Source organism: Acanthaster planci, linkage group LG11, assembly GCF_054643075.1.
Source record: "Acanthaster planci isolate LZ-2023a linkage group LG11, COTS_SCS, whole genome shotgun sequence".
In the NCBI taxonomy this organism is placed as follows: Eukaryota; Metazoa; Echinodermata; class Asteroidea; order Valvatida; family Acanthasteridae; genus Acanthaster; species Acanthaster planci.
This window is the reverse complement of record NC_141787.1, coordinates 10,279,680-10,299,155: the sequence shown is the minus strand read 5'-3', so window position 1 is coordinate 10,299,155 and position 19,476 is coordinate 10,279,680. Positions and strand designations below refer to the sequence as shown.

At 41.0% G+C, this 19,476-nt stretch overlaps 2 protein-coding genes across 2 annotated transcripts; one reads left to right on the top strand and one right to left on the bottom strand.

Annotated features, from left to right (window-relative positions):
* Positions 1–324: 324 nt before the first annotated feature.
* Positions 325–12,718, top strand: LOC147797457 (zinc finger CCCH-type with G patch domain-containing protein-like). The gene is made up of 13 exons (XM_087143417.1): positions 325–476; positions 1,722–1,824; positions 2,313–2,497; positions 5,217–5,471; positions 5,706–5,806; positions 6,934–6,996; positions 7,495–7,655; positions 8,292–8,547; positions 9,172–9,236; positions 9,758–9,949; positions 10,516–10,622; positions 10,951–11,030; positions 11,510–12,718. The coding sequence occupies exons 1-13, from the start codon at positions 348–350 to the stop codon at positions 11,646–11,648; spliced, it is 1,836 nt and encodes a 611-aa protein (XP_086999543.1). The 5' UTR covers positions 325–347; the 3' UTR covers positions 11,649–12,718.
* Positions 12,640–17,975, bottom strand: LOC147797456 (vesicle-trafficking protein SEC22b-like). The gene is made up of 5 exons (XM_087143418.1): positions 17,766–17,975; positions 16,748–16,857; positions 16,104–16,264; positions 15,422–15,568; positions 12,640–14,430 (listed from the first exon to the last, which is right to left on the bottom strand). The coding sequence occupies exons 1-5, from the start codon at positions 17,838–17,840 to the stop codon at positions 14,276–14,278; spliced, it is 648 nt and encodes a 215-aa protein (XP_086999544.1). The 5' UTR covers positions 17,841–17,975; the 3' UTR covers positions 12,640–14,275.
* Between the last annotated feature and the right edge of the window lie 1,501 nt (positions 17,976–19,476).

The following is a 19,476-nucleotide window of genomic DNA, read 5'->3' as shown; positions in this document are numbered from 1 at the left end:
TAGAAATAAATGTCTTCAGAAGTCATCAGTTAATTAACGGAGATTTGAAAAGAAAATGAAAATCATAAACTGGGCTTTAATTTGACGTACGTGTCAAACGCCTGAGAAACTCGTGAGCATTTTTCCTGATTTTTTGAAGTTCGGGTATTTATCACTGTTGCATAGCAGTTTACTTACTGTCCTGCAACCTGAAAACCAGAACCCTTTTTCTGCTTATGGGAGGAATGATTTGATCAACAAGCGAAAAGAACGTGTTATCTGACTTACTGCGTTTTATTAACATTACAATTTCCAAGGCAAAGGCACCATGCGAAAGCTGTCGTCAACTGAAGTGCAGAGGAGTGTGCATGAGTTGTGGGCTTTACTTAACTCAAATAATTAATTTTAAAGTAAACACACATCACAATTCACAAATTCATTACACCCTCATGGATGAAGAAACATTGCAGACATCAATTTCAGCATACAAACAGCAGGTAGGCGGGTTCATGTTTCTCACAACTTAATTGACATTGTCATACAGACATGTGGCGCACATCACAATTTAGCCATTAGGGACTGTCCCTGTATTCGGAGAAGTCCCTTTTTTATTTGGGGACAAAACCAGTCTCCTGAAAGAGAAAACGCCTCCTCAAGTTAGAAGGAGACATTTTTTTCCAAGTGAGCTTAGGTAAAAATATCCACATGCTAATATCAATTTTTTCTCCCATATTTTTCGTTTAGTTCATTTAGCACCTAAATAAGTTGTTTCTGCAAACTTTGTGCCCATGGCACACTGCCATGTCACTTGATTAATTAACGTTAGGCCCATATCATCAAGAACTGATTTTCAGAAAATTGTTTTGATATGGTCTTTTCGTCACCCTTAAGGTGCCTTTGCGGACTCCTGCTTGTAATCCTAGTAGAAGTAAATAGTAGATTTTTTTTAAACAGCAGCCTTGGGTGTTTTTTTTTTGGCTGAATCAATTTAAGGCATTAAAGGATCCCTAGAGAAGTGGTAAGATCACCAAACCTGCTTAAAAAAATTGTCCCCGTGTAGAGCACATTCTCTCTTTCTGGGGACTGATTTTGCCCTTGAATAAAGGGACTTCTCCAAATACAAGGACAATCTCCAAGTTGTGATGTGCGTTTACTGCTAGCCATAACTCGGGCCTTGGTAACTCATGTTAGTGCAACACAAATTGTTCAGTGCAATATGTCAATATGTATTCCTCGTCATTAGCACTCTGTTCCTACAATAAAGGAAAAAGGTCTTTTTTTCCCAAATATTTGACATTAAGACCATGAGCATCCATTCCTTGATCCTAGTAGACCTGGCTCTAGTTTAGGTAAATGTTGACAATATATTTAAGCGAAAAAACCCACACAGTTTTTTTATGTGCGTTTGGCAAATGATAACTGCTTAGTTGGAGCATGCCGTTTTGTTTTAAGTCTGGTTACCTGACTCATTCGTCTTCATTCACAGCTCTTCGTCGCGTCACCTATGTTGTGGTTTTACCCCATAATTTCCCTCAAAAACCAAAGTCCCGGTCCTCTTCACAAACGCAATCTTTTCCATATGAAAGAGGACATTACCACCAACTTCTCGAGGTGATTTGTTTCTTAAAAGTAGGCTTTGGTTGTTATAGGAACAAGGTGCTACTGATAAGGAACACCAATACCTGTGTATCTCTGCATGTCATGAATGAATATGTTGTCATACTTGGTCGACATCCTTTCAGCTTCAGCAGGTGGAGACAGTACTGCTGAGTGCAGGAGCCGAGGGACAAACAGAGCTGCTTCAACTCCGAGAGGATTTGCAGCAGGTTATTCAACTGACCGAAGGTAAACTTACCTGAAGGAGTCCTGAAGGTGAATCAAGTGTACAAGTCAACATGCCATGGTCTCCTTTCACTGTCGGCGCTTTTCAAAAAGACATGTTTTTCTGTAAACTTGGAAACCTACCTCCTTGTAAATTATATGGTGACTTAGATCAGGAGTAAAACAAAGAATTGAGATGGCTTGAAGTACCCTGGTCTTGAATCCTGTTAGATTTGATTCTTTGAATGTTAAATCAAAGTTCTCAGTATTATGTGACCCAACGTGACTTTATCGTACATACGATTCTTAGCAACCACTGTTGACTGTTTTTTGAGTATGCGGCCATAGGTTTTGTATCCTTACTTTGCGCCCATGGTACTCTTGGATTCTGTGTCCCTTAGGTTGGAGACATTAGTTTGTGGCAGTGGTTAGATACAAAGTCATGTTCCACCCCTTTGCCAGTAGGTCCCTACGATTACTTGCATGCTTTGTCACCTTTTGCTCCTGGATAGAGAGCCTTCTGTCACTCAAGAAGAGCAAACTGCTGAGCCTCGTGGATGGCACGTCATCAGCTGAGACCAGCAGCTCATTCGTGAAACCTGCGTCTTCCTCAGGAGATGCACAGGTGCAGCAGGGGCACTCGTCAGCCTCAGGTTCCTCCTCGGGCAAGTTTGAGGAGGAATATGCTGCATTTCAGGTTTGAAATCCTGTGATGAATTCTTCAGTGTTAGTTATTTAACCTTTGATGCTTTGTCTCTCTTTCTTTGTTTTAAAACTTCCCTGTTTGTGTTTTTGTTTTGTTTAGTGAGGCAACTTGCTTTGGTTTTAGCTAAATATACAGGGTGTCCACACTAAAAGGTATAAAGAGATAAAATTACTGTAATGGCAAAACTACTTTATATATGGGATAGAGAAAAAACTTTAGAATATCCTCTTTACAATGGTGTGCAGCTTGTGATGTTATTGACACAGATGAGTAAACAAACTAAACCGATGTTAAGGGTGCTGAAATTGGCACTGTGACAAGTTTGCATATTTGATGAATAAGGCTCCACCGTGCAAATGTGCAGAATACCGAGTGCCTTTGCTTTAAGAACACTTTCTTGAAAACAAGGAATGTATCTAAATCAATCTAATCTACTTTGTTGTTGCTACTTAGGCGTGAGGTCAAAATACAAACGCTTTTGAAAGCGTTCAACGCTTTGTAAACGGTAAGCCTCATGGACGGTCAACATAGAACAGATGAACGCTTCAGCGAGGCTGGCCAAACCGTTGCGGTCGAGTACGTCGTGCACTCTGCAGCTTCCAGTAAACAATGGACAGTTCATCGCATTACGGCATCATAGACTTCTGCGGTCTGGTGGATGAGTCATAACAATAGCTCTTTACTTTGCAGCTCCACAGCAGGATTTAGATCGGCAGACTGTTTTAACTTCCTGATAAAACACGTGTATGGAGTAGTTGTGTTGCGCTGTCGGTTTCCAGACCCAGTCTTTTCAGGTCTCAATACCCAGTAATCTTAATATTTTGTCTCGGTATCGTGAGTTAAATACACACCTAACTGTATATCTGCAGAATCGAATATACTAACTCGAAATAGTATTTACCTGAATCATACTTGACGTAGCGTTCTGTTCGCCAACATGAAGTTATATATAAAACCTCTTTTGTTGGCCGTATGCACAAGCTTGGACTCAGCATTGCGCACTCGCAGGTTTCACGTGTAGGATCGAGGAAGACACGTACGCGAACTATGCGCTTTCTACTTCGCGGCTGCACCTGCCGGATTTAAGGATACGTGTTTTTTCTTGAAGTTAATAGTACATGTGTACACTTTGCAATATGTTTTGTACTCTTTTCGATTCTTTCGTTCTCTTTGTATACTTTGTGGCTGCATAAAATTCATGTTGGAAAAGAAAACACGTCGGGTTTTATACTAATCTCTGGTGTTTGACTTTACTTATTAAACTTAAATGCACAATTTAATCTAGTGCTGCAGGCGAACCAGCGAACCGAGGCAAAAATTGTCAAACAAGGCACTTTTGAACCGAATCAAACTGTTCGGCTCGGATGTACGGCTTTAATAAGGCATTTCATTGATGGCACGCGAAAATACATACAAAAATACAACGAAAATGGGTAATGAGTTGAACGGCGTGCTCCACACGTGCGTGAATATACTGAAACTTACAACGGCCCGCATCATGAGATGGTTGTAAAAAGCATGTGGTGAGCATCACTCAGAGATCAACCAAGAACACACAACGTACGGCATTGTCGCTGCCCAATATTTCTAAATTCTCACTACATCTAATCGTGCTCATGTATATTCAGATTATTATTTTATTTGTCAATCTCCGAAAGCCACGCCATTACGTTCCATATTAAGTAATGACGTTCCGTATTAGGCCAATGGTCTCATAAATGGAGTGCAAAACGAATTTTGGTTGGATGCCCATCACCGTAGGACTCGCGCTCGATCCAAGGCATCCCTGGATGAAAATTTGGCCAAGCAGTTCGGTGCATGCTGTGCTTCAGCACACCTTGACACATACTTGCAGCACTATTTGATGCGGAGTTTGACATTTTTTTTATTACCTTCTAAGAATATGATACACGTGACAGAAGTTCCAAATAAATTCATATTGCGTCTATGTGAATATTTCCTTTCATAGACGATAGATTAGGTAGTAAAATGAGGCAACCGTGTTTGGCATTCCCCGTCACTCCCATATAAACGCATTTATTTTCCAGTTTAAAAAACGCTTAAACACGAACAATTATCTTGGGGCGATGCCTTTTTGTCATGAAATACCCACTCAAAACGTATCTGAAGCTAGATGAATGTCTGTAGCCTGGAATGCAGTTGATTTCGCGTCTTCCTATCACAAGGTGTTAACCACTAATCCGCGCGGCCAGTCCAGGAAGGCTGACCGGGGTCAGTGAAGTTCTCCTTGAGTAGGATCTTTTGTTCACAACCATGGCTGTGTAAGCCACAAACTCCATTGTTGTCAGGGTTGCTCGTGAAGCTAGACAGTCCATGACAGACGGTTCTTTTCAAACCGTTGAACTGTCCAACACCAAAAGACGAACGGAATGAAGGGGGATTAACACCAACCGTTCAACTGTTTCTAAACCGTCTGTATTTGACCTCACGCTTTACCTCATAAGTTTAATGTGCTGTGCCCTCTACATGGCCACTATTCCTGTCAGTGCACATCTTACATTTTAATGTAATTTTTATCTTGGTATACTTTTAATGTGGACACCTTGTAGAGTGCATAGAGACAATTGAATTCACAGGATTATCATTTATTATTTCATGCATGTAATGAACTACACATTTTTTTGCTGGCATGAACCATTTGAGGTTATTACATGTGACACCATTTGCTTCGGCACCCTGTGTGTTTCAGGCAGCTCTTGCTGATGAGGAAGAAACAGTTGCCCCACCCCACTCGTCGAATGCATCATCCTCCACGGGATCCATCTCTCAGTGGTCCAAAGAGATAACCAATGCGGAGGTGGGTGAAGATGACAGTGGAGGCGAAGAGGAGGACGATATATGCGGCACCAAGTGCAGCGTGGATTACATGGAGGAGTGGGGCGGCAGGCAACGACACAATGCTGTAGTCCTGTGTGTTGAGCCTAGGGACAGTCTCAAGGAAGAGGTACATGCGGGCATGGGTTAAGTCATATTGCTTAGGATGTCAGAGCTATGGCTATATCTCTTGCCAGCATCAGCCCACATGTCTTTATTCAGTTGAAGCTCAGGCCTAGTTGTTGAAACAGCATTCTGACAAAGGCTTTATATTCTCCTCCCTGCTATTTGTTGAATGGTTTCATGTCTGGTCCTGTGACAGTCTCGACTACGTTCCTGTGGCATTTCTTGTTTGCTACTGCAGGCTTCACTCAGGGTTTTGTTCTGCAACCCTACCTCCAAATCCATGAGGCCGTGTCCCTACTTTCTGGAAGGAACCTGCCGATTCACAACAGAGGATTGTAGGTAGGTAATCAAAAGACTTAATGCATTATCTTATCATGTGAGAACAGGAAATGGCCTTCAAGCTGCAGAAATGTCATTGGTTGTTTACCAGCTGCTTAATTAGCGGGCTTTAATTCACAGAATGAATGATGGTATTAAAAATTTAGCTGATCAGCTAACCGTAGGCACATATGTAATGAGAGCACAATGTTATCATCGCATAATTATAATATGTGAATTTCCTTCAAAGTTTTGAACTGATCTGTGAATCTCATTATTTGGCCATACAGGTAAATAGGCTGAGCTCAGAGTGGCGTGTGTTGTAATGTAACATTTATTCGGAGATTATAAAAGCAGACAGCTACTTGTTGGACCACGGACCATTTACGCATTGGTTCAATGCGTGTTACAGCCTGCACAATATCAAAGCAGAAATTAAATTGAATTATCTCTAATAAAACATATGTTCCTGTCTACCACTTTGTTTTCTTGTGATATTTTAAGTCAGGGTACACCCTTTCTAAAAATATGCTGCTCAAGATATTTCATCCTATACATTCTGAGAAAAGTGTACCACAAAATTGGGGAATTTTGCCTCATTAAAACTTCGTTTCTGCTTGAAATCGATAAGATTTATTCGTCGAAACGAATAGATTTAAGCACCGCGTCGGCGCGTTGTCTCGGCGTAACCACGGCTGTTCCTTTTAAATTGTTTAAGGAATAATTTACGTTTTGAATCATTGTAAGATTTCAGTCACTTTTCATTTGAATCTGCTTGAAACAAACCTCCTTATGCAATTTTCTCATTTAAAAACAAAAGAAAATTTTCTTTCCTTTTCATGAATTTTGCATTCGAATATTCAAATTCGAAAGTAATATTCGAATATTTGATGATCTATTGAGTATTCGGATATTTGGCACAGCCCTAACCCCTATGCTGAGATCCCCTTTGGGTTCAAAATACATTAGTTGCAAAGAAGTTGCTGGTGGTGATTTGCCATGAGCCATACTGCTTCAGCACAGAGATCATCACTGACACTTGTTTGAATGTCTTTCCTAACCAAGTTCAAAGTTTAGAAAAGAAGAAAGTGTGCTGCAAGTTTCTCAAACAACATTATTGTCTATTTGATCTTGAAAAATGTCTGCAGGTTTTCCCATGGATATGTTGTAAAGCTGTCCGAGTTGCATGCCTTCAAAGAGCCAGACTTTAGGTGAGTATTTCTAGCAAAGAAACACAGAAGAGCGAGCCTTGTTCAACAAACATCTCATTCTGCAGTCAGCATCCTAGCTGTTCCACACATTGTTTTCTGCTCTGTTTGAGTGGCATTGCTCCGCTCGTTTTTCACTGGTTGCTGCTCTATCATTTGCATTTTCCTGTGGAATTTTCAATGTTGCTTTCCACAGAGCTCACAGTTTTCTCAGTGGATTGTTAGAAAAGCAATACCATATTTGATTTTCTTCATGCCAACAAGAACGTAAATATTTCATTCAGATTTTCACTTTCTGGTTCTTATTTTTGTGTTGAAAATATTCTTGTAACGGCACCAATATTGTTTTTTTTTTTGCTGCTTAAAAAAGCCGTCTTTCCATTAAGTCAGTGTAGTGACTTGAATGACTTAATGTTGCTGAGGTTATCTGACATCTCAGTTTTCTGCACATTTTTGGACAAATCAACTTTTTTGAAATATTTTCATCAAACCTCTTGACAGTTTAGTGAAGCTAGAAGCCCCGTGCCTAGCCAGATACAGTGATGGTATCTGGTACCCAGCCTCCATTCAGCACATAGACCAGGATAAACACCAAGTAGCAGTGCAGTTTGAGTCGTATGGTACTACAGAAACACTTGACATAGAAAGTATACTCCCATCAGGTGAGAAAGTGTTCATTACAAGAAGCATTTCGAGGTTAACTGTTCTGAAATAACGTTAAAAGTCTATTTTTATCGTTTAAATATAATGCGTGCAGTGAATGTTGACATATTTTAGGGTAAAGAATAGAGAGCTTTTGTTTTTGTTGTTTGCTTAAGAAATAGTAAAGAAATGAGGGATTTGTTTGTATAATCACTATTTGCAATTCAGTGTCTAGTTTTTTGAATACTACAATTATACAACAATTATTTGTTTAGAAAGTATTGCAGTCACAGTTGTGTGCCAATATATGTAATTAGCCGCTATTTTGAGGATTTAACCACAGTGTTTTTATTTACTGTTGTCAAGTGTCAACTTTACCATCTTTGTTTAAAGTTTAATGAACTGTGTAGAAGCAAAATGACGCAATTTTCTTTTGTGTGCTTGTGCAGAGTATGCAGTTGCACTCGGGCAAATTGTCCAAATCATAATTTGTGCAAAGAAACAGCTCCTAGCATGCCCAGAAATATTTTGTGAAATTTCTAAAGGGGCAAGCTTGGTGCTTGGGAAAGTATCTGAATGACTAAGGAACCTGAGTTACAGGTCCCATTGCTTATTCCTACGGGTACAAAAGAGTTGATAATGAAATTTGTCACCAGAGCAAAGGGAGGAATCGTCACCGTCTTTGTCATCGTCCAGTGATGACGACTATGACAATGAGGAAGATAAAGCCAACCTCCCGTCCACCAGCTACTCGAGATCAGTTGAGCAGCAGGAAGAGAAGGAGGAGGACGAGGGAGATTTTCCCCGCATCGCCTGGAGACCGTCGGGGGATGGAATCCCCCTGGGAGAATGGGAGGCACACACCAGGGGGATTGGCTCCATGCTAATGGCCAAAATGGGCTATGAGTTCGGGTAGGCTTTTGCACTCTCAACTTGTTGACTAGTCTTCAACATATTGGCACTTAAACTTACACTGTGTTTATGTCCAGAAAAACCCATTAACGTTGAGCGCTGTGGTGGTTTGGAGTGGGAAAAGATTTATGTGTGAAATGCAGGATTCCTCAATTTAATGCCTAGTTAAGGCTGTTCCTTACTGGCTGGCAAAGCCAGCATAACAAAAGTATGGTTTTGTGACTTCAGTTAACAAATATTCGCACTGCAAATTTGCAAATATTGAACACATTAAGTTGAGTGTATTTTGCTGCAAGTGTTTTGTATGATGAAATTTGCTTTGCTTTCACATTTGCCCGAATTATGAAGTGGCTTTCCGTCAGCCCTTGCTACAAAATTGTACTTCAAGGTCCCTTTTAGGGAAAAGATGTCATGTACGCTAGAGAAAACTTATTTGGAATCCTGTGTGAAAAATGAACACATTTAAAATGGTTTCAAGTTGGAAGGTTTTGGAAGTGCAACACTCTGTAGTCTGTAGCCCAGCTTATGATTATTTTGCATCATCTTCTGAAAACTTGTCTGTACGTTGACAACTGGACTTTGTTCACTTGAGTCACTCTTTCCCCTTTTTGTGAATGTTTTCAGGAAAGGATTAGGAAGGAACGGTGAGGGAAGAGTGGAACCAGTTGAAGCTGTGATTATTCCACAGGGTAGGTGAGCGTGGATGGACATTGTCACATCAAAACTGTAAATTAGTGTTTGTTATGTGCAGACGAAGCAAAGTATGCCATATGAAACTTCCTCAAATTTCACTGTAACCAGAAACCTATTGACTTCAACAAAATTTTGTTTGCACCACATCTGGTGCTGCATCTGTCATATAAGATGGTAAGAATTTTTGTTGTTGAAATTTGCATCCTATGTGAAAAATAATTTAATGTGTCACAAATGATGAACATGTAATTTGGTTGACATTAATTATTCCTCTGAACCTGATGGCTGTAGATACATGAAATGATGGTTTCTCGAACATGATCTAACAAATTGATACAAATTGTGGTACATTTCATTCACTATGAATGTTTAGATGCTCTTGGATTCCTAGTTCAAAAGTGTTTCATTTGGAAGGGGCAAGATTTATTTTGCGCCTGGTGTGGTACCCTTGTGAAGGTGTGGCTATTAAAACGTGTTCCACTGTTAGAATCTATAGTGTGTAATTTTGTGCCGCCAGGTAAATCACTTGATAAATGCATGGAGCTTCGAGAAATGAAGAAACTTGGCATTGTGGGTAAGCCAAAGAAGAAGAAAGGGAAGGGCAAAGGTCACCACCACAGCCAGGGAGGGTCATCCTCATCCAGTGGCCAACACAGGGAGAAAGAAAACGTCTTTGACTTCATCAACAGGAAATTAGGCGGCAAGAAAAGTGAGTGCTTAGATGAGAAGTCTGACAAGAGCTCGTTCAACGTTTTCACCAGAACACTTATTTTCACTGGAACATGTTAGACACATGACAAAATTCCACAGATGTCATTTCTGGAGGGCCAATAAAGCACGAGAGAGAAGGATATCAACTGCTTGCCCTAGATTTACCTCACAAAAGGCTGAGTGATTTAAACAGCAAAGCAAGCTTCCCAGAGGCTTTGAGTTGTTCTGAAATTTTTGTGATACACTCGCTCACACTCACACACTATCCTGATTGAAGACCGTCTTTCTCCTCTTCGTCAAGGATTGAACTCTATAATGATCATGTCTACTTGGCTGGATTGATTTTCACAGCTCTTCATGGTTCAATGGCAGAGTGTCCTTGTTCCATGGCAACTCCGCGTGCAAAAGAAGTAATCAGGCAAAACTGGAAGGGCTTTTGAAATGTTAAAGATTGTTAGGTTTCTTGAAGTGTTTATCCATGAAATTATATCCAGAATTTGCCCACGGTAGCCTTTTTGTGATTTTCGTTCATGACATTCTTGTATGTTTCTATCTTAACTTCAGCCAAAATCACAGAGCTAATTCAGCAAAACTCCAACAACAGGAACTTCCAAGGGAAGGACCCCTCAAAGGACAAGCAGGAGAAGCCAGGCAGGAAACTCAACATACAGGTTGGTGCAAATGGCACACTGGCCAGTCATTTCAATTCTAGCCTTTTTTTTCCCACAGAGTCAGGGGTCTGCTGAAGAACAAAATTGGGTAATTCTGACAAATGTCAATTAAACAATCACAAACAAACTGAAGATCAGTTTTATTCATCTATGATTTTGCCCTTAAGGCACAAAAGCCATACAGACTGCTTTGGGTTTGAAATTCAGAAAGCCAAAACACTGAAGTTTTAAACGGATTTAAGGCTTCCACACTCTTCCTAAAAATGTTAATTTTTTGTGTGAAGCTGTTGAGTTTATCAGTGTTGCTATTATTTTTGTTCATCAATAGCTTGTGAGGACAGAGGAAGACATCCGAAGTACTGAGAAGCAGCTTATGAGGTTACAAGAGTCGCTGCAGAGAAACCAAAGGTATGGCATACACAGGGCTAATTCCAAAGTCCTGATAAATTCAAAGGTACAGTATTTCACTGACCATAAGAATGTGATCCGCAACAGTGATACAAGACGGAAAATTGGGGCCATGGGGACTTTTAAACTAGTGGCATTGTGAAATTTGAAAAATGTTAGGTGAAAAGGTGCGATCTTTCTGAAGTTGTGTCGAAAACGGCCGTATTTGCAGCTATTGGATAGACTGTTGCATGCCTCAGTCAATCAGCTGAAATTCTTTTCAATGAACAGCTACTTTGGATGTGGTCAAATACATGAATTAGTTACAAAGAGTCTGAAATCAGCTTTTGATTGTACTAACAAATTACCTGAATTGTAACTGTGGCGTCAGATCACATAAGCCTACTGGCACGCAGATTCACTAGTATGCATTAATGTGCATTTACAAGAAGCATTACGCAAGTCACCGATTACAAACAAGCACTCAACCTCCTCCTCAGGGACAAGCTGACAGCATCCAAGATCAAGGAGAAGATAGATGCCACAGAGCGGCTACTACAAAATCTCAAATCTTCCGAGAGAAAGATCAAGAGACAGCAGAACAACAGAGAGGAACACCGGAAACTCACCGTCTTCTGAATGGTTGCCAACCAGTCCTGTTTCAAGACTTTCAGTGTTTGTTTTGGTTGGCTGATGCAATGTGTGGCGTAACACACTCACGAAGATTTGCTTGCTGAGCAGGTCTCTGGTCAGTCATGTCTTTGGTGTATGCAGTGTATTCAGTGCCAGGGATGTGTATGAATACACATTCGTAAATACCTCAGTTTCCCTATTCAACAACCTGCAACATGACCGCGTATTAACCCCTTCGCTACGGAGGAGTGCTACTACCGCACCTTTGTGTGAGGATTAGTACATACCACGCATACAGTCTATTCACCATGCAGCTGCTGGTTCATTGGGGCCTGCTGATGGACAAAGCCCTCCATTCAGGGCATACCACAGCCCAGCAGTCAGGGTCAAAATAATCCTGCCGTGAAGGGGTTAACATTTGATATTGCCCGCTGCGTAAAAAAACGCTCTGGCACCTGGATACGAGACAGTTTAATCTATCCCTACTGGTCACGATTCTCCTTGCAAAGCTGCATGCACAACTCGCCATGCATGTGCCAAGTCCATATTTTACATGGCGATTCTTTTGGACAACTTGCACAAGGAATATTCCAGAAAATGGACGGGGTATTAGAGAGAATAAAAGGAAAATTCTAGAACAAAATCGTTGGAAAGTGATCATATATTGACTTCTTCTGACTAAAATTGGCATTTATGAATGGTAATAAATATGTGCGTGGCCCATCTTAAACTAACGTTCAAGACCGACCGAGGAGAATTAATGCTGCTAAAGCCCTAGCCTGCAACTCCGGCATCAGTCAAATCCATTCTCTTGGTCTTGAGGTTGTTCATGTACAATTTTTCTGGAAAGCCCTGAAAAACCCCAGCCCATCTGGATGGCAGCGACTCACCTGAAAGTGTTCAACGAAATCCAAAGAATATTTGTGTAGATTAATGGTTTCTTTGAAACATGGGCATTTATACGTGAACGAAAGAAATGGAGGCCGAAGAAGATGTGTTAAATATGATGGAGTCTTTTAATGCCATTTTTTTCTCTGAGTTGCAATAAATATTCGGCATACAAGTCATGCAATGCAGGACTAGAGTTCTTAGTTTATTTTACTAAGCACAGTGATGTAACTCTGCAGTTTTGTTGTATATTGGAGCTGTAGCAATCTTTGGGTTTTGCATAGGGTGCAGATTTTCCAGATGAGAATGACAAGATTTAAATGAACTTCAACCATGCTCTGTACTATCGTGGTGGGCAAACTACGATGCCCCTCCCTGGAATGTTTAGTTTCCATTCACACTGCTCACTCCACCATCACACCTGGAACATTGCCAATGACACTGGAGGACACAGAAAACGTGTGGTACCTAATGCGTTAAATTAGTATTATACAATGATCATAGGCAGCACTGACACAAAGTGACCCAAAATATGAAAAATTGAAGATTCATAAAGAAATAATTAGAATGAAATAATTTGTGATGTCTGAGACTTGTGAGATTTTGTACAAAACCGGCAGAACTCAGAGTGAGATTTCTAAATGAGAGAAAATAACTTGGCCAATACCTTGTCAAAAGTAGAAAAAACAAAAGTTAATGATAAATTCTGTGATCCACAGCTTAGTTAAGCTATTTAGCGTGAAGTCTGATGGCTAGTTCTCCAAAACAGTTTTAATTCCATAACGCAGAGACAGTATCTACTTTTGTTTTGAACAGGGTAACAAAATCGTGGTACATAGATTAACGATAATGATCTGCACCTTGAACACCAGTACTGATGTATAAGTCCTCGTTATGAATAGTTTGTTTTCAGACACTGATGCAAGCTGAAGAGCAACGTAGTCGTATATAATTTCTGTCAGTTATTCTGCCCAAGGAACCCTATGAACCACAAAACCCATACCGGTAGCCTATTGAACCAGAAGCTGGTTTCTGGTTCCTCGACCCTAACCATGCAGCATGTGTTAATAGGATTTCAACCAAACCCAACAGAATCCAACAGAGATAAGGCTATCTGGATTGAAATGCAAGAAACTAATCTTTTCATTCACATTGCCAAATTTCAGTTACTGTAGGAATCAGAGAGTTCCAGGCTCCGCTTTGGCAGGCACAATTTTGATATCTGGGTCCAGTTCTTTTCAACGGGACTTTCACTGTGCAACTGGAGGCTGTTTTTTTTTTGCAGCAGCTGCACATTTTGGGAATGATTTTCAACATCTGAGCTCTTGAAGGTATTCACTTGGCATAAAGACTGCACTTTTTGACTATTTTTGGGCGAGCAAGATTTGAAATTGGAACTGTGCTCAAATAAACCACTGCATTTGTAAGACCCGACAATGGATGCTTAAGCAATGATGAACAGGTGAACATTAGGATATACATGTGTATATGCAAAGATGTCAGCAAAGCTCAGAAGTGACCTCTTCCAGCTACAACACGGGGCAGCACACTTGTATTGTGAAATGGTACCTTCTTCCTTGATGAGTGGTTGCTTAAGGACACTTTATGACATCATTTCTGCCCTACAAATACATATGGGTTTATTTGAAACATGCCATTTTTCTTCCCACTGCCTCAAGTTAACAGAGCCCTTATTGTCGGATATGTACACACATATACATGTATTAAAAGAGTGGTGCCTAGTCCTAAAACCACCAGTATCTAAGGTAGATGAGAAAGACTACGAGTAACGTGATGACGGCGGCAATCTTGGCATTTCTTGATCTCAGGTTTAGGTACTTGGCGTCCTGTTTGTACTTCTTGGACAGCGAGGACAGGTTGCTGGCTTTGTTGTCCAAATCTGGAAAATACAAAAATTCAAGAGAAATACCAGGAGTGAGCAAATCTTAGCTGGGGCCCAAAAAACATAGTTTGTCTCAGGTCAGACTGATGCGGTGATGCAGCTTTTTTTCTCCTCCAGGGTTGGATTGTACAGACAACTGCAGACACACATTGTGAAGTCAAGGGACTAAACCAGCTTTATCAATTATATGCTGACAACAAACTTTGTTCAACATTGATCCTGTCGGGATCTATTGCCCTGAGTTAAAGATAGAGCTGCCCCCCAAAAGTTGAGGCGGTGCAGCAACAGAGCGTGGTGTTGCAGCTCTCGCAGAGAAAAAACACGAAGACTATCGTGTATGCTTGAAATCGATGTGCATGCAGACCAGAGACGAAAGACTTTTTTTTGGGGGGGGGCCTAAAACGTTGTGGCAGTGACGCTCTTTTGGTAGCTCAACTCTTGCTCCATTGGTGCAACAGACCTGTAAAGTAAGGAGTCATGCTTTGCACACATGAGGTGGGACCAGATCCACTGAGCCTCATGGGAAACTGAGTAAAGCAAAGTGTGAGGCCACTATGTTCTAGGTCTAAATGGGGTTAGTCAAATTGATATGCCAGTATCCTCCACATGGAGGGCTTGGAAGTGTGTTTTTCAGCAGAGTCTAGAGGTGTCAACTGGATAATACCATTTACATAACAAAGGATCGCATGTAGAAACGTTGCTCAACATTTCTTGGAGTGTGTCGCTGACATCCACTCACTCTATTTGTACAGCAAAGTGTGGGGCAATCATTAAAGTGAGTATTGCAGCGATTCAGCAAATTGTGTCTCGGGGTCGGAAAAATGAGCTCTGTCAAAATACATCAGCTACATTTTGCAAAAATACTGAACTTGAAAGAAAGTTTACACCCAGTTTCACTTGTTCTGATTCTGAACAATGCATTGCCAAAAATCCACAGTTTGGAGAAAAAAAAATTCCCAAGTGAGGTTTGAGTGATGCGACCACGCACCTGACAGTGCCACCCCTCTCTGCATGACGTCATCAATATTCTGGACCATAATCCTTTGCACATCTTGCAGCTCTGTGTTGATGTGGCTGATGTTCCGTCGGGCCCTGGTGTCTGTGTAGGATTTCTTCAGCTTCTGGATGTATGTGTCTGTTGATAATTAAAAACACAGCAAAATGTCAAGGGTCAATCGCAGCAATGGTGCATGCATTAAGACTGTATACTGTGACGGCATGATGGAGGCTAAGATTAGTTTGGGATGTTGCCTTGACCTCTATTGCCCTTAAAGTATATATTAAAAAGACAGAATGTTGCCAACTTCTCCCAAATCTTCCACTTTCTGAGGATGCACAGGGTGATGTGATCAAGAAAGGCCTGGGTAAATACCCTTCCTGGCAATGGTAACAAATAGTCGTTTTTCAAGAATCACTAATCTGTGATGGATGGATGCAGTTTAATGGAAAGATGCAAGAGGAATCTGATGAGGTATTGGGAAATTTATTTCCTTAATAAATACACACACAGCTGACGGCATTTGAAAGTTTAATATGTTCTAAATCCTGTAACTACAAGAGAACTTGTGCCCCCGTAACCAGCAGATGAGAAATACGGATCATTCATGTTAAGAATAAAAGAAGACACTGAATTAGTTCATTATGAAATTATACATGATGTGCGGCCTTACCAAATTCAATAAAGGAGTACGGTCTGGTGACTGTGCTAACCTTCTTACTGTACTGTGAGTAGAATTCCTGCTGTAGCTCCTCCAGGTAGGCAAAGGCTAACCGCTTGGCGTACTGCTTCTCACACAGCACCAGGTAGACAACGCCAACCTCGATAAGGTAACTGTGAGAGCAAGGCAATTCTGCTGTGAGCGTGCTGATGAAGTGTCCAACAGTTTAACCGGTCCCGCAGTTCCGATTCAACAGAATGGACTTGTTCAAACATGAATACCGGTAGTTAGGATTTGGGAAAACAGCCTGACTGATTCAGGGACTACCTGTCCATTCCCTTCTGAAGTGCTGCTTGGTTCAATTTGTTTTAATGTAAAAATGTTATGTTCATACCTTATGGCACAATTTAGCAGGTTTGTGAAGTGTCTAACCTGAACAATACTTGGTCCAACTATCCATGCCCACTTACTCACTGCATCCCTAACCTTTGTCAGACACATACTATGTTGAATTTTGTCATTGATGAAGACGACTTAAAATAGCAGTTGAAACCTCTTCTTCTCATCAACACTTGACTATGTGTATATGGTTCAATAAGGCAGTCTTGGACATCAGGACTCAGAAACTAAAATGAGTAACGTTCTATTTGACTTACTGAAACACCATGGGCCCACTTTCTATGCTGCATTTCGTTGGTGACTGCTGGTTGAGTTTTTTGAAGAGCATCTTGGCCTGGTTCTGATATTCCATGAAACTACGGCCAGACTGTATCAAAGTTGGAAGATATCATCCTGTTATGTGTCATCATCTCTTAGAAAGTGTAGATATAAACCCGACTCAAATCTGCCATATTCAAACATGTGAGGTGTCTTCAATAATACAATAATAGCATTTGTATTCGAAACCTGCACTTTCCAGCTGTTTAACCTCCTGTTTATTTTGGCCATAATTTCCTCCTTGCTCATACATTATGCTAGTCGGTGCATACATTTGTATGTACAGCTAAGGCAGATGCTGTGGTTAGGGTGTGACTGTAAGCCATTATACATGTAGGTCTTCAAGAAGTGAGGAAAACAAGACCAATTACATGTATTTTGATTAATGTTACAACTTACATTGTTAGCCTATGTTAAGACAGAAGCTAATAATTTTCAAAAGCCACTGGCACTGCCATGGTGATACATGATGTTGGCCTAATCCCTATTGTCACTAGTACTACTAAAAGTACTAGCATTAGGCCTAGCATTAGTAATATGGGCATATTACTATCGTACATATCGTACGTAGTCGTAGGCCTTCCCCCCAAAATTAGACTGTCAGACTGAAGGGTCCGACGTCTGTCCCGCTCGCACGTGGGAACGGGGTTCCCCCAGAACTGTGGGTAGAAATGGGCCGACCCTATATGGTACATGTACGTAGGCTAGCCGTAGGCCAACGGCCCACATGGCACGTTTACAATGGACAATGCATGTATTTATTGTAGTTAGAAAAACAGCAATTGCAAGCATATGTCCCTTTGAGTGGAATTCATGTTGTTCAGCACAAACCATGCAACGTACAAGGCCCTAATCGTATAAGAAGTTGTAATCAGGTAAACAGTCCTGACAAATACCACAGCTGGTTAACAGCAATAACGCGATTAATTTCAGTAATTTAACACATTCATTACTAGCCTGTTCATCCTCCTGCATCGAGGCAGCTAGCGGTAGGCCGTCCGCCAACCGAGCTATCATCGTCACTAATACCATGGCGATTGTTTTATTGCTTTTTTTGGACTTGAAATTGCAAGAAAAGCGGAAAATAAGGGACACAAATTATCGGTACACAGCCACTGATGCCACTATTACGAGTGCCAGCGCGACGTGGCCAGCGCCAACGTAAATTGCACGGTATCCGACAGTTTCAGTGATTACGCCACGTATAATAAGTTGACTACCAGTGAAAACCTCTGAACTTTGATAACACGTTTATCATGGGCGGCGCTAGGTACCGGGTACGTCCGCCCGGCCGGCCGGACGTACATATGTACGTATGTGTCGTTCATTCGTTTTCCGATTTGAAAAAGAAAATAAAAAAAACAGTCGTTCCTCGTTTTTCGATGTGAAAACAATAAAAATGAAAACAGAAAAAGTCTCTTCTCAGTCGCCATTCATTTGAAAACGAAAAACGATAATCACGTTCTTTTTTTCGTTTTTCCGCAAAGTGAAAACGAACAACAGCGTAATCTATTGCTCCAAGAATGAAAAACAGTTCAATTTTTTATTGAAACGTAAAAAACGTCTTTGTAAGCCATCAATCAAACATGCATGAATCAAGAGTAATACGAGGAATTTGATGCTTCCAAAGTAAAAGGAGGAGCAACTCACAAGCACATTTATCGCATGCTCAAGGGCAACTTTTATCTTGAGAAGTGCCAACGTCAGTGACACCTTCTTGAAATTACGTGGGATTAATTGGGATTAAAATTTAAAACAGGTCTACTTTTATTTTTCGTTTTCAACAGCAAAAACAAGAAAGGACTTCTTCGTCTTTTCCGTCATTTTTGGTTTTCAAATCAAAAACTGAAATCAGGTTGTGTCTGGTTGTGTGATTTGTTTTAATTTCGAAAAACGAATGAACGAACGCACACGGACCCGCTAGCCTGTCTCATAATATGATATACAGCATATACAGAGCGGAACTATTAACTGGGTTATGATTAACCCAGGACCCATGATTAACCCCCTGCGTTGCCAGGATTCTGAGCAAGGGGAGGGGAGAGCTAGCGGGGGCTTCACGCTAAAGTTTGAGGGCCCCCCGGGGGGGGTGACTGGATGTTGGACATATACAAGTACATAATCGTGATCACATCAGGATATGCAGCGGGGCGACGGTGCCGGGGGTAGACGATTTTTCAGCCACGCCGCTGGATTAACCAGATTGCTCGGTCCATTACAGAGATCGGTCATAGCTATGGTTAGATTATTAAAATAATGATATAGTGTATAGGCGTATCTTCGTTTTTAGGCCTAATTTTGTATCCTCGTTTGTGAGTTAAATTGCAATAAAAAGCCCCGGAGCGCCCCCCCTCCCTGGGTGCGCCACTGACCCCAACAACGATGATTGGATTGAGCATCTTCATTAAAAGGCCAAGATACGTCTGTATATAAAACTAAAAGGCAAATGGAACAGGATCATACTTTTTGGCCAGGAGGAAATTCAAAAGTCATGGCGGGATTCCTCTCAGGGGATTCCTGCAACTTTTGTCAAGGGTCTCAAAGGCGGTCAGGACGACAGAACGGAGGGTCAGTTTAGCTGTTCCGAGGAAGAAATTTGTGAGTTCTTTTACTTACTTCTTTTATCAGTTTGAAACGAAAAATTGAAAATAATTAACTTTTTTTCCCG